The 15,611-nt window shown below is 54.4% G+C and overlaps 1 protein-coding gene across 1 annotated transcript; it reads left to right on the top strand.

The window, feature by feature from the left end:
• Window positions 1–8,332: 8,332 nt before the first annotated feature.
• Window positions 8,333–13,197, top strand: PCNP (PEST proteolytic signal containing nuclear protein). Its single transcript, XM_078879972.1, has 5 exons — window positions 8,333–8,482; window positions 8,974–9,215; window positions 11,964–12,038; window positions 12,747–12,802; window positions 12,999–13,197. The coding sequence occupies exons 1-5, from the start codon at window positions 8,440–8,442 to the stop codon at window positions 13,195–13,197; spliced, it is 615 nt and encodes a 204-aa protein (XP_078736098.1). The 5' UTR covers window positions 8,333–8,439.
• The last annotated feature ends 2,414 nt before the right edge of the window (window positions 13,198–15,611 follow it).

Genomic DNA, 15,611 nt, shown 5'->3' with positions numbered 1-15,611 from the left:
TGTCTACTCAGGCCACGCCCACATCTACTCAGGCCACGCCCACACTCTTCAATGGCCACGCCCACACTCTTCAATGGCCACGCCCACTACTACTCAGGCCACGCCCACTATCTACTTAGGCCACGCCCACTACCTACTCAGGCCACGCCCACTACCTACTCAGACCACGCCCACCACTACTCAGGCCACGCCCACTACCTACTCAGGCCACGCCCATTACCTACTCAGACCACGCCCACTACCTACTCAGGCCACGCCCACTACTACTCAAACCACGCCCACTACCTACTCAGGCCACGCCCACTACCTACTCAGGCCACGCCCACTACCTACTCAGGCCACGCCCACCCTCTGCAAACGGCCCCGTGTTCCCGTAAACCACTTGCCCCTCCAGCCCTGCTCGAGGCTACACTGGGGACCTTTGCCTTTGTGTCTGCATTCTAATTCGAACATCCTGAAGCGGAGTATTAGTGCTGCGTGCAGCCACATTTGTGAACTTAAACAATTATTTTCATCTTCTTGGTTCTTTCGGTAAAGTCACGTAGAAGGGAAACGTCGTGAGAATTTTATTTTATTGTTTTATTTCTATTATTTTATTATTTCCCTTCTACGTGACTTGACCGAAAGAACCAAGAAGATGAATCCCTGCAGTCACGAAAGAAGCTTTAAATCGAAATTATTTTCATGTTTCAGAAGCGACCAGGCCACAAATGATGGCTCAACGAAGTGGGAACGTACCGTAGCAGCCACATCCTCTGAAGGCGCAGAGAGAACCACACTCAGCCGCCATTCCCATAGACACCCACAGAGACCCAGAGACTCAAACAGAACCACACAGACTCACAGAGACCCTCAGCGGCCAATAGAGACCCATACTCATACACCCACAGAGACCCAGAGGCTCGTATAGAACCACAGAGACCCACAGAGATCCAGAGACTCATATAGAACCACAGAGATCCAGAGACTCAAACAGAACCACACAGACTCACAGAGACCCTCAGCGGCCAATAGAGACCCATACTCATAAACCCACAGCGGTCTCGAGACTCATATAGTACCACAGAGACCCACAGTGCCCAAGAGACCCATACTCATAAGAGACCCACAGAGACCCAGAGACTAATATAGAACCATATAGAACCACAGAGACCCAGAGACTCACATAGAACCACAGAGACCCACAGAAATACAGAGACTCACATAGAACCATATAGAACCACAGAGACCCACAGTGCCCAAGAGACCCATACTCATAAGAGACCCACAGAGACTCGTATAGAACCATATAGAACCACAGAGACCCAACCGAGAGAGAGAGACGCAAACTCCACACAGACAGCAGCAGCAGGCATCGTCAGGGTCAGGATTGAAGCCACCACCTCCTTGCACGCCAGGCGAGGGAGGTGACATCTCCTCGTTAGTGATGTGTGACCCTTACCGCACGTGTCGTAGCCGTAGTTCCATGTGAATGTGCCGCGTTGCTGAGTGATTGTGTGCGTGTGTGCGAGCAGACTTGCTGCGGACTGGCACTCGTGTTTTCTGTTCGTAAATACCGGTCTGTGTGGTGCGCTAGATCGCCCTAGATCGCCTCGATCGCCTAAGTGTGTCGTTCATTCGCCACCACCCGACACGGAGCACCACGAAGGCTCCGTCACGTGGACGAAGCGTGGTGACATTAGTGACCACGACAGCCCGCCGCTGCGTCGGAGAGTGAATCTGCAACATTTACAATTCGAGTAGTTGGTGACGGATCGTCGGTGATTCCATCAAGCGTGGTGAACGATCAGCACGCTTTGTTCAATAATAATCATGATGATAATGATGATAATGCATTTCGATTTAAAGCTTTCGTGACTGCAGGGATTCATCTTCTTGGTTCTTAATGCAATTCGTAACGCGCGCAAATTTGCGGACGAAACGGCCGCAACTCAGAGGCGCGGAGCCAAGCTCAGAGTCTCTCTCGAGAGCGCACACACACAGACACACACACACAGACACACACACACAGACACACACACACAGACACACACACACACACAGACACACACACAGACACACACACACAGAAACACACACAGACACACACACACAGACACACACACACAGACACACACACAGACACACACACACAGAAACACACACAGACACACACACACAGAAACACACACAGACACACACACACAGACACACACACACAGAAACACACACAGACACACACACAGACACACACACACACAGACACACACACACAGACACACACACACAGACACACACACACAGAAACACACACAGACACACACACACAGACACACACACACAGACACACACACAGACACACACACAGACACACACACACAGACACACAGACACACACACAGACACACACACAGACACACACACGCACACATACAGACACACACACACAGACACACACACGCACACACACACAGACACACACATACAGACACACACACACAGACACACACACGCACACACACACGTGGCTGTAGAGGTGAGTGTTGAAGTCTCTCTTGAAGGAGACGATTGAGATGATGCTGCAGATGTGCAGAGGGGTGACGGCGCTCCAGACTGGTGGGGTTGCCATCGAGAAGCTGCGCATAGCCACGGTGACCGTCCTGGATCTCGGTGTCAAGAGGAGTTCGTGAGTGGCGCTGCGCAAGGCATCTGCCGCGTGCTCAGCTGCAAGTTGCCAATAATGAAGAGAGGTTCGGGGGGCAGGCGGATGTGAAGGCGTCGTGGCAGAGGCAGGCGGTCTTGTGTGTGACCTGCTGGCGATGGGGAGCCAGTGAAGGGCACGGGGAGAGGCGAGCGAGTCGAGACGGGGATGAGTGGGGCCGATGGCGACGCGTGCCAAGTCGTTCTGTCGACTTTGAAGTTGTTTGAGTTTCATTCAGACGCTGTCCGCCTCGACAGACCTGGTTTTCACCTGAGGACGGCTGCTTGCGTTGTGGCCGAAACGTCGTGAGAATTATTTTATAATGTTTTATTTTTATTATTTTATTATTTCCCTTCTACGTGATGACTTTACCGAAAGAACCAAGAAGATGAATCCCTGCAGTCACGAAAGCAGCTTTACATCGAAATTTGTTTGAGGTTGCCAGAGGAGGTCCGGACTAGGACGGAGTTGCAACAGTCGAGGCGAGACCCAACTATGCAACGTGCCGATGTGTTGCTTGCGTTGTGGCCGAAACGTCGTGAGAATTATTTTATAATGTTTTATTTTTATTATTTTATTATTTCCCTTCTACGTGATGACTTTACCGAAAGAACCAAGAAAATGTGTTGGCAGTTTCAGTGGCGATGAGAGGACGTATGTGTCTGGGAGCCTTCAGGTGAAAGTCACATGAGCTGATGATACGGTTGGTTTGACGGTCGAAGGATAAAGTTGAATCTAGGATGAGACCGAGGTAGCTGAAGTGGTCGGTGAACTTCATGCTGTGACCAAAGATGTGTCCGTGTTTTTGGTTCCTTCGGTAAAGTCACGTAGAAGGAAAATAATAAAATAATAAAAATTTAATTCAATCATTTTATTTTATTATGTTTTATTTTCCTTCAACGTAACTTTACCGAAAGAACCAAGAGGATGAATCTCTGCGGTCACGAAAGCTTTACATCGCAATGTGACTGTGTGTTGGGAGCGCTGATGAGTTGAGACGTTGCTTCGTACCTGACACGATGGCCACTGGCTTTGACGGATTAAGGGCTGGGTTGTGTGCAGAGAACCACTCTTGCAAGGCGGTGGTGCATTCCCAGAGCCTCTCAAATCCACACTCTCATTGGGAGAATCGATGGCGGTGAACAGAATCGTGTCGTCCGCGTACGAGTGGCGCTTGACACCGAAGCTTGCCATGAGACGGCCGATTGGGGAAGTGTTGGCTGTGAACATCAGTGGACTGGGGACGGAGCCCTGGGGGACGCCACATGACGCTTTTGTTTCAGGCGATGTGCACGAGCCCACCCTGACTTGAGGATTGCCGATCAGAAAGGTACTAAATTGAATATCGATTTAAAGCTTTCGTGACTGCAGGGATTCATCTTCTTGGTTCTTTGGGTAAAGTCACGTAGAAGGGAAGTAATAAAATAATAAAAATAAAGCATAAATTTATTATGTTTCAATAAAAAGAAAACATAATTTTATTATGTTTTATTTTCATTATTTTATTACTTCCCTTCTACGTGACTTTACCGAAAGAACCAAGAAGAGGTATTAAACTATCCACTTGAGTGCTGAGCCGCATATACCGAAGTCGGATTTCAGGAGGGAAGTAAGGAGAGCGAGTGGTTGAGGGTGTCCAAGGCCGATGAAATGTCCAGACTTACAAGAGCCACGATGGAGCCGGAGTCAATAACCATTCAGATGCCATGGAGCACTCTGAGTGCTGTTTCTGTGGAGTCGTTTCGACGGTGAGCTGACAGGAAGAAGCAGTCGTTTGGGGAGGAGGTGATGTGGGGTTTCAGCGGGGCGAGGCTTTCGAGGAGTTTAGAGAGTAAAACAATAAAAATCACGACGTTTCGGAGGCAACACAAAACGTCGTGATTTTCATTGTTTTATTTGAATTTAATTGTTTACCTTCGTGACTTTACCGAAAGAACTAAGAGTATGAATCCTTGCAGTCACGAAAGCTTCAAATCTAGAATTAGAGTTTAGAGAGCTTCGAGTAGGCCTCAGCAAGGTAAGGTAATTTACCCTTTTTACCGGCTAAAAGGGTAAAGGTGTCGACATGCCAAGGGGTAAGGTAAAGGGTGGGGTAAAGGTAGCTTTTTCCTTTCAACTTTTACCCTACTTTGCCGAGGCCTAGCTTCGAGAGATGAGTGATGGGACGATACGTCGATGGGTCATCAGGGTCGAGACTTGGTTTCACGTGAAAAACCTTTCCTGGCCATACTTAGGCGTCTAACACACAGACACCTTGAGTGTGAATTATATTTAAAAAAATGTATTTCTCGCGATAACCCCCCTTCGTGTGTTCGCTGTTGTTTTGCTGCCTTGCCAAAGCTTTTGGGGAATTGATGTATTTATGCAAATGTATACTTATATACTTGATTAATAAGCATTTTTAGTGATGTGGCTAAAGCTTGCCTCTCTATACTTTGCACTGCTGTTGTTTGTGTTGGTGGTGTTGGTGGTGTTGGTGGTGTTGGTGGTGTTGTTAGTGTCCAGTGGTCCAGACTGTTATGATGTCATGTAGGGCAGTCTGTGCACAAACGCCACCCTCCCTCAGCATTTCGCTTGGGAGATCATCTCTGCCCGGTGCCTTTCCTGGTCTCAGACTCCGGATCGCCTTCAGTACTTCCTCAACAGATGGCACCTCAGCCAGCCACTCACAGGGGGTGACTTCTTCCAATATTTGAGGCACCGCAGCCTCAGCAGGGTCATCCCCACTTTGCCCCACGATGTTTTCCTGGCTGAGGGATTTCCCCTCCCGCAGGACCTTCACAGAAATGCTCAGCAAATCTGCAAACCTGTTCCCGGCGGTCGGAGATTGGATCACCGTTTTTTCTCCTAATGATGGTGATAGGTGTGGCGCTACAGGTTACTTTTTTGATGGAGTTAAACAGGGATTTGTGATCGCGGGCCACTGAGCAGATATTGCCAGATCGGTCAATCGGGAGCCATCACAGCATTGACCAGCCTCCCATGGTGTCTGCACCAGATGGAGATTCCTCTGGTACAGCCACGGAGGCTTCACAAGGTGTACAGGGAATGGCTCCGACTCCTGGCCACGTAGTTTTACCCGGGCCTGTTCACCATCATGAAGGTCTTTAATCATTGTGAGCAGAAACTCAGGGACTCCAAAAGCACGAAGAACAACCCAGAGCCCAGGCCTATTGATGGTATCAAAGGCCTTGACCGAGTCAATAAAGCAGAGATGTAGGTCTTGTTGGAATTCCCTACAACTCTGCTGGAGCAGACGGACAGAAAATATCGCGTCTGTGCAGGACCACCCTGGTCTAAAACCACTTTCGGGGCTCCGCAAGCCTCTCCTCAGCGTGCCTGGCAAGGCGATGCTGAATAATCATCCTTGCCAAGACCTTTCCCGGCATCACACCGAGGAGTGAGATGCCCCTGCAGTTGTTACAGTCTGTGCAGTCCCCTTCATCGACACGATACGCTACTCCATACATAGAGACCCAGAGACACCCATAGAGACCCTGAGACCCACAGACACCCAGACCCATAGAGACCCATAGAAACCCATAGAGACCTATAGAGACCCACAGACACCCAGACCCATAGAGACCTATAGAGACCTATAGAGACCCATAGAGACCCACAGACACCCAGACCCATAGAGACCCATAGAAACCCATAGAGACCTATAGAGACCCACAGACACCCAGACCCATAGAGACCTATAGAGACCTATAGAGACCCATAGAGACCCACAGACACCCAGACCCATAGAAACCCATAGAGACCTATAGAGACCCACAGACACCCAGACCCATAGAGACCCATAGAAACCCATAGAGACCTATAGAGACCCACAGACACCCAGACCCATAGAGACCTATAGAGACCTATAGAGACCCATAGAGACCCACATACACCCAGACCCATAGAGACCCATAGAGACCTATAGAGACCCACAGACACCCAGACCCATAGAGACCCATAGAGACCTATAGAGACCCATAGAGACCCATAGAGACCCACAGACACCCAGACCCATAGAGACCCATAGAGACCTATAGAGACCTGCGCCGGAAGAGGCGGGGTCTGTACCGGAAGAGGCGGGGCGGAGTACAGTGCGGGTACCGAAACCCGTCACTCCCCTCGTACAGTACGTACAGTACTGAGCCGAACCGTCACGGATTTTAAATTTGGTCAATTGGACGCGGACCCTAAACGACCCACACGACAAAATAACACGTTCGCCGCGGTCCCTTAAAAGCTCTGCGTTACGCAAAGGGGCCTGTGGGTGTTGGGAGCGGTGGCGCAGTGGTTAGCGCAGTCTGAGTGGGTGGGGAGCGGTGGCGCAGTGGTTAGCGCAGTCTGAGTGAGTGGGGAGCGGTGGCGCAGTGGTTAGCGCAGTCTGAGTGGGTGGGGAGCGGTGGCGCAGTGGTTAGCGCAGTCTGAGTTGGTGGGGAGCGGTGGCGCAGTGGTTAGCGCAGTCTGAGTTGGTGGGGAGCTGTGGCGCAGTGGTTAACGCAGTCTGAGTGGGTGGGGAGCGGTGGCGCAGTGGTTAACGCAGTCTGAGTGGGTGGGGAGCGGTGGCGCAGTGGTTAGAGCAGTCTGAGTGAGTGGGGAGCGGTGGCGCAGTGGTTAGCGCAGTCTGAGTGAGTGGGGAGCGGTGGCGCAGTGGTTAGCGCAGTCTGAGTGAGTGGGGAGCGGTGGCGCAGTGGTTAGCGCAGTCTGAGTGAGTGGGGAGCGGTGGCGCAGTGGTTAGCGCTGTTTTATCTGAACCGGTCCCGGGCCTCCCCTAGGTTGACTCAGCCTCGGGGAGGCTGCACGGGGGATCTTTGGGTGAGTGAATGAGTGAAGGAACGAGTATGTGAATGAGTGGTCAATGAGTGAGTGAATGAGTGGTCAATGATTGAGTGAGTCAATGAGTGAGTGTGTGAGTGAATGAACGAGTGTGTGAGTGAATGAACGAGTGTGTGAGTGAATGAACGAGTGTGAGTGAGTGAATGAGTGTGTGAATGAGTGTGTGAATGAGTGTGAGTGAGTGAATGAGTGTGTGAGTGTGTGAATGAGTGTGAGTGAATGAACGAGTGTGTGAGTGAATGAGTGTGTGAGTGAATGAACGAGTGTGTGAGTGAATGAGTGTGAGTGAGTGAATGAGTGTGTGAGTGAATGAACGAGTGTGTGAGTGAATGAGTGTGAGTGAGTGAATGAGTGTGTGAGTGAATGAACGAGTGTGTGAGTGAATGAGTGTGAGTGAGTGAATGAGTGTGTGAATGAGTGTGAGTGAGTGAATGAGTGTGTGAGTGAATGAGTGTGTGAGTGAATGAGTGAATGAGAGTGAGTGAATGAGTGTGAGTGAGTGAATGAGTGTGAGTGAGTGAATGAGTGTGTGAGTGAATGAGTGTGAGTGAGTGAATGAGTGTGAGTGAGTGAATGAGTGTGTGAGTGAATGAGTGAGTTTATGAGTGAGTGAATGAGTTAGTGAATGAATTAGTGAATGAATGAGTGTGTTGGTGTTCCTCCTCGCGACCACGGGGGGGGTGATTTGTGTATCCGTCCCACGTGCGTTGGCGCCACGATCGCGTGTTAACTGGACTTCTGTAAACAATGAAAGCGCTTCATAGATCATCGGATTTCTCCTGCCAAGTTCAAAACATTAAAGTTTCTCAGAAGCCGAGTGGTCAAATTGCCGCGGTCCCCTCACAGCGCGGGAGGGTTGACGTCACGTCCGCCGGAAGCTCCATATATGGGCATGACCGTTAAATAAATATATAATCGCGGCTACAATGGCGGACACGCGGGAAAGCGGCGGCAGCGCGCGCGCCGGAGGTGAGCGCCCCCCCCTCTGCCCCCCCCCTCTGCCCCCCCCACAGCCCCCCCCCTCGCAACCCCACCCCGCTTAACGTGCCATCCAACAGCCCCCCCCACCCCCGCGAACCCCCCCCCACTCGGTATCAACCAATCAGGTGAGAGCGCGAGACTTGACTGTAACCCCCCCCCCCACTGATCCCCTCCCCCCCCGCTGCTATAATTTAACGTTGGAGCTGTGAGCGCGAGCGCGCGCAACTTTTGCCGCCCCCCCCCCCCGTAAGTTTCAACCAATCAGCGGAGAGCGCGAGACCGGGGCTCGTAGCCCACCCCCGACAGCCCCCACTGCCCCCCGTCACGTGACGTCTCGCGAGCTACCGGGGGGGGGGTGGCCCCGCCCCCGCCCCATCTCTTAACATGGGGAGACAAAGGCGGCCGGGGAGTGTTTGTCGCGGCCCCTGAGGCGCGAGCTACCCGGGGCAGCTTTGTCTTTGCCGCTCTCACCCCGCCAGATCTCCGCCCACACAAGCGCCGGCCAATCACAGCTCCCGAGTCCGGCCGACCAATCAGAGACGAGGATGATGATGAGGAGGAGGGGGCGGGGGTTGAGGCTCCTCCCCCCCCTCCCCGCGACCTCCGACCCCACAAGAAGCCCAAGATGACCCCCGTGGTGACCCCCGTGGTGACCCCGCTGGGGTTCAAGGCGACGGGGGGACCCCCCCACAGGGCGATCAAGATCTCCCTGGGCACCACGGTGAGCAGCAGGGACACGGGGACACACACACCAAGTGACGTCACCACCAAGTGACGTCACCACCAAGTGACGTCACCACCAAGTGACGTCACCACCAAGTGACGTCACCACCAAGTGACGTCATCACCAAGTGACGTCACCACCAAGTGACGTCACCACGGTGCCAGGCCAGGTGCACTTTTAATGCCACGTGAAGTGTCGAACGCCCGCTGGCAGGAGGTCACGGGGCAGACCCAGCAGGTGCCACGGGTCGACTGACCGAGATGACCGAGACGACTGGCTGATGCACCACCTGTGCCCCCTACTGTGCCAACCTGCTGTGCTTTAGCCACCCGGCGCTCCGCTCGTTGTTGTGAGCGTCGCTCCTCCGCCCTCCGTTGTTGTTGGAGGGCGACTGCCTCCAACTGCCCAGTAGCGTCCTTCACGAGCCTCCTCCACTGAGGCCGATATTGACACCGCTGGTACCAGTCATCGGCAAGTCCACTCAGCTCCACGTCCTCCTGTACCACATCACTCCATCTCTTTTCTAGCCCGTGCCGCGTCCGTTTAGCCCCCTCGATCCGGCCGAACAAAAGCTGTTTAGGCATGCGGTGGCTGGGCATGCGGGCTACATGACCCAGCCAACGCAGCCTTGCCTGCCGGAGGAGCTCACCGATGGGACTTTGCCCAGATCTTTCAAGAATTTGTGAGCTCCTCACACAATCCAGCCTGCAGGTTAAACCCAGGATGCATCGTAGGCAGGCCAGCCTAAATGTTTCTAACCGGCGAAGATGTTCCATTAGAGGAGTCCACGTTTCACAAGCGTAGAGAAGGGAGGGAATGACCGTGGCCGAGAAGACCCAAAGCTTCGTGCGGAGCGACAGACCAGGTAGCTTCCACACGGCGTTACGCAACCGATGAAAAGATATTGCCGCCCGACTGATTCGGAGTGAGACCTCTGCTGTCAAACTGGAGCCGGTCATGAGCACACTGCCCAGGTATGGGGGGAAACTCTCCACTCTCTCCACAACTGCCCCATCACCAATGGGGAGCTGAGGGGGTGGAGTGTCTGATGGTACAAAATACTGAGGCAGGTGCCTAGTTTTGGTGGGGCTGATGGTAAGATCCCACCTCTTAGTGGCAAGCTCCAAGTTCAGCAGCAGCGCCTCCAACAATCACCAGATCAGGATACGTCAGATGGTTGACGATCCCCACTTTGCCCCACGATGTTTTCCTGGCTGAGGGATTTCCCCTCCGCCAGGACCTCACAGAAATGCTCAGCAAATCTGCAAACCTGTTCCTGGGGGTCGGAGATTGATTGGATCACCGTTCTTTCCCCTAACGATGGTGATAGGTTTGGCGATGCAGGTTACTTTTTTGATGGAGTTAAAGAGTGATTTGTGATCGCGGGCCACTGAGGCAGACTCCATCTCCTCAGCAACCCGCGACCACCACCCATCCTTGCAGCGCCTCACGGCTCTCCGTACCTCCGAGCGAAGGCTGCGGTAAGCCTCCTCATTCTCTGACGTGGGATGCTGTAGCCGATGAGAGTGGGCCTGTCGCTTTTTCTCAGCCATCCTGAACACCTCCTCTGTCAGCCAGGGTGTCTGGGGAGGTCTGGACCGTGTACCCAACGCAGCCATTGCAGCTGCATGAGTCACAGTCCTAAACCTCGCCCATTTACCCTCGACATCAGGAGGAGTGGGGGACGATGCCAACCCCAGCCGCAAGCGATGATGAAATCCTCGCAACTTTCATCAGCTAGCCGAGACCAGGCCAATATGGGTTTGAATGGGGTCCTCATGTACACCCACCGACAGACACACGCAGACAGACACACGCAGACAGACACACACAGACACACGCAGACAGACACACACACACACAGACACACACACACAGACACACACAGACATACAGCAGCATCAGCAGCAGTAGCAGTGTCACAAATAGGAGCATCAGCAGTAGTAGCAGCAGCCATGTCTTCAGCATCAGCAGTGTCTTCAGCATCAGCAGTGTCTTCAGCATCAGCAGTGTCTTCAGCATCAGCAGTGTCTTCAGCATCAGCAGTGTCTTCAGCATCAGCAGTGTCTTCAGCATCAGCAGTGTCTTCAGCATCAGCAGTGTCTTCAGCATCAGCAGTGTTATCAGCATCAGCAGTGTCTTCAGCATCAGCAGTGTTATCAGCATCAGCAGTGTTATCAGCAGCAGTGTCATCAGCAGTAGCAGCAGCATCAACAGTGTCTTCAGCATCAGCAGTGTCTTCAGCATCAGCAGTGTCTTCAGCATCAGCAGTGTTATCAGCAGCAGTGTCATCAGCAGTAGCAGCAGCATCAACAGTAGCAGTGTCATCAGTAGGAGCATCATCAGCAGGGGTAGTAGTGCCATCAGCATCAGAGATAAACATATCAGCAGTAGTAGTAGTAGAAGCAGCGGCGTCATCAGCATCATCATCAGCAGCAGCGTCATCATCAGCGTCATCATCAGCGTCATCATCAGCAGCATCATCAGCTGCATCATCATCAGCAGTGTCTTCATCATCATCAGCAGCATCATCATCAGCAGCATCATCAGCAGCAGCAGCATCATCAGCAGCAGCATCATCAGCAGCATCATCAGCATCTGCGTCATCATCAGCATCTGCATCATCATCATCAGCAGCAGCATCATCATCAGCAGCGTCATCATCAGCATCATCAGCATCATCAGCAGCATCATCATCTCCCCCCCCCTCTCCCCCCCCCCCTCCCCCACCCCTGTGGAGTGCAGAAGCTGCGGGAGGGTTCAGCGTCCCTCTCACCCAAAGTGGCCTCCGTGGCAGCCGCCTTCAACACGGAGAGCGACGTGAGGGGGGGGGGTGATACACAGGGTGACGTGGGGGGGGTGAGGGGGGGGGTGACGTGGGGGGGGTGAGGGGGGGGGGTGAGGGGGGGGGTGACGTGGGGGGGGGTGAGGGGGGGGGTGATACACAGGGTGACGTGGGGGGGGTGAGGGGGGGGGGGTGACGTGGGGGGGTGAGGGGGGGGGTGAGGGGGGGGGTGACGTGGGGGGGGTGAGGGGGGGGGTGACGTGGGGGGGGTGAGGGGGGGGGTGACGTGGGGGGGGGGTGACGTGGGAGGGGTGAGGGGGGGGTGACGAGGGGGGGGTGACGAGGGGGGGGGTGACGAGGGGGGGGGTGACGAGGGGGGGGGTGACGTGGGGGGGGGGGTGAGGGGGGGGGTGACGTGGGGGGGTGACGTGTGGGGGGGGGGTGACGTGGGAGGGGTGAGGGGGGGGGTGACGTGGGGGGGGGGTGACGTGGGGGGGGGGGGTGACGTGGGGGGGGTGAGGGGGGGGGTGATACACAGGGTGACGTGGGGGGGTGAGGGGGGGGGGTGACGTGGGAGGGGTGAGGGGGGGGGTGACGTGGGGGGGGGGTGAGGGGGGGGGTGACGTGGGGGGGGGTGACACACGGGGTGACGTGGGGGGGGTGACGTGGGGGGGGGTGTCTGTGTGTGTCTCTGTGTGTCTCTCTCCGTGTGTCTCTCTCCGTGTGTCTCTGTCTCTCGCCAGAGTGAACCAGAGGAGATGCCGCCAGAAGCGAAGATGCGGATGAAGAATATTGGACGGTGAGCGTCTCTCTCTGTCTCTGTCTGTGTCTCTGTCTGTGTGTGTCTCTCTGTCTCTGTCTGTGTGTCTCTGTCTGTGTGTGTCTCTCTGTGTCTCTGTCTGTGTCTCTGTCTGTATATCTATGTGTGTCTCTGTGTGTCTCTCTGTGTGTGTCTCTGTCTGTATCTCTGTGTGTGTCTCCCTTCGTCTCTGTAGAGAGACCCCCACCTCTGCTGGACCCAACTCGTTCACAAGGGCAAGCACGGATTCTCGGACCAGCAGAGGCTCTGGGAACGGAAAATCAAGAAACACGGAGGAGGGGGAGGGGGGGCAGGGGGGGGGAGGGGGGCCGGGGGGGGGAGGAGGGGCAGGAGGCGGGGGTGGAGTCACAGGAGGCGGGGCCTCCAGCGACTAGCCACGCCCACCAGGTGGTAGGCCACGCCCACCAGGTGGTAGGCCACGCCCACTAGGTTGTAGGCCATGCCCACCAGGTTGTAGGCCACGCCCACCAGGTTGTAGGCCACGCCCACTAGGTTGTAGGCCACGCCCACCAGGTTGTAGGCCACGCCCGCCAGGTTGTAGGCCACGCCCGCCAGGTTGTAGGCCACGCCCAATAGACCCCCGGAAGCAACGGACCTATTAAGCCACGCCCACTAATTGCGAGCCCCGCCCACTGGATGTGCATGCCACGCCCACCAGGTTGTAGGCCACGCCCACTAGGTTGTAGGCCACGCCCAATAGACCCCTGGAAGCAACGGACCTATTAAGCCACGCCCACTAATTGCGAGCCCCGCCCACTTGATTTGCATGCCACGCCCACCAGGTTGTAGGCCACGCCCACTGGAGGTGCAGGCCACGCCCCCGCTGCCTCTAAGCCACGCCCCCACGAGTCAAACCAATTTGTTTCTTTGGCTGTGAGCGACTGATGGTGGTGAGGGTGCTGATGGTGGTGATGATGATGGTGGTGATGATGATGGTGGTGATGTTGGTGGCGCTGTTGATGTTGGTGCTGATGGTGCTGATGGTGATGTTGATGTTGTTGCTGGTGAGAGACTTCTGAGTAAAAAGAACCAAACTCGTCCTCGTGTCGCTGGTTTCGTAATTGCCTTTCCGCTGGGTTAGAGACATCACCACCATCATCACCACCACCATGTCCATCATCATCATCATCACCACCATCATCATCACCACCATCACCACTACCATCATCATCATCATCACCACCACCATCATCACCACCACCATCACCTCCACCATCATCACCACTACCATCACCACCACCGTCACCTCCACCATCATCACCACCATCACCACTACCATCACCACCATCACCACCATCACTACTATCACTACTATCATCACCATCATCACTATCATCACCACCACCACTACCATCATCACCATTACCATCACCACCACTATCACCATCATCACCACCACTACCATCACCACCACCATCATCACTATCATCATCACTATCATCACTATCACCACCATCACTACCATCACTATCACCACCACCATCACTACCACCACCATCACTACCATCACAATCACCATCATCACCGCCATCACCACTACCATCACCATCACCACCATCACCACCACCATCACCATCGTCGTGGTGTTGTTGGTAGCGAGCAGCAGCAGCAGCTCTGGATGCTGGGACTGGCACACGAGGGGTGGGTGGCCAGCACCACGCCCGGCCGCCTTTGTCTCCCCAGTGGTAGCCATGTTTACTGCACTACACCGCGACACCAGCTTCTCAATGTCGATGTAAAGCTTCTTTCGTGACTGCAGCAGGAATTCATCTTCTTGGTTCTTTCGGTAAAGTCTTCACGTAGAAGGGAAGTAATAAAATAATAAAAATAAAACACTAAAATTCTCACGACGTTTCGATTGCAACACAAGCAATCATCATCAGGTGAAGAACAGGTCTGTCGAGACGACAGTCTGAATGACAAGCCCCAGGCTTGGAGCGACTATTGAAGCTGCTGGGATGGAGGGGGGAAGGGCGCCTTGACCAAATAATTTGCATATCAAGAGGATTTGTAGCATATTTATGGGAAATGCAGATATGCGATTAGTGCTACTTGTGAAATGCGTAGTAGGTTTGGCGGGGGGTTTAAAGTTATGTTTTGCCCCCGTGCATGATGCAGGATTAGCAGCATCAAAGGGAGGGGTCACATTAACAAAGGGAAGGAACGTGAGTAGTCTGTAGCTGCAGCTACTCAGTTGAGGCCGAGTCAGTCTACGGGAGGCCCAGGATCGGTTCAGAGAATCGCTGGCGGTGCTGTGGGTGGCTGTGAGCTGGGAGCGAACTCGGGTCGCCGGGTTCGCAGCGCTGAGCACTGCACCACCGCTCCCCCCACTACCACAACCACCACCGCTCCACCACCACCACAACCACCCAAACCACCACCACCGCTCCCCCACCACCACAACCACCACCGCTCCACCACCACCACAACCACCCAAACCACCACCACCGCTCCACCACCACCACCACAACCACCACCCCCACCCGCCCCCCACCACCACCGCTCCACCACCACCACAACACTCGTCTCCTCCATCCAGCAGTGGATAGATCGTGATGGTGATTACACAGAGAGACAGGGGGGACACAGGGAGAGAGACAGGGGGAGAGACAGGGAGGGAGAGAGACAGGGAGGGAGAAGGAGAGAGACAGGGGGAAAAGACACGGGGAGACAGACAGGGAGGGAGACGGAGGGAGAGAGGGAGGGAGACAGACGGGGAGGGATGCACGGGGGGGGTGGAGGGGGGAGACTGCGAGGGAGGTGATTCAGAGTCCGGGGCGTGAGGCGG

Source organism: Lampetra fluviatilis, chromosome 55, assembly GCF_964198595.1.
Source record: "Lampetra fluviatilis chromosome 55, kcLamFluv1.1, whole genome shotgun sequence".
NCBI classification, from domain to species: domain Eukaryota; kingdom Metazoa; phylum Chordata; class Hyperoartia; order Petromyzontiformes; family Petromyzontidae; genus Lampetra; species Lampetra fluviatilis.
Note: the sequence above shows the minus strand (reverse complement) of the source record. Positions and strands in the feature narration are given on the sequence as shown.

What these genes read in the sequence shown, in the direction of transcription:
- PCNP (XM_078879972.1), top strand. Translation starts at nt 8,440, where the DNA reads ATGGCGGACACGCGGGAAAGCGGCGGCAGCGCGCGCGCCGGAG. An exon ending in AGATCTCCCTGGGCACCACG is followed by an intron (nt 9,216 to 11,963) that starts GTGAGCAGCAGG and finishes TGTGGAGTGCAG; the next exon opens with AAGCTGCGGGAGGGTTCAGC. An exon ending in CCTTCAACACGGAGAGCGAC is followed by an intron (nt 12,039 to 12,746) that starts GTGAGGGGGGGG and finishes GTCTCTCGCCAG; the next exon opens with AGTGAACCAGAGGAGATGCC.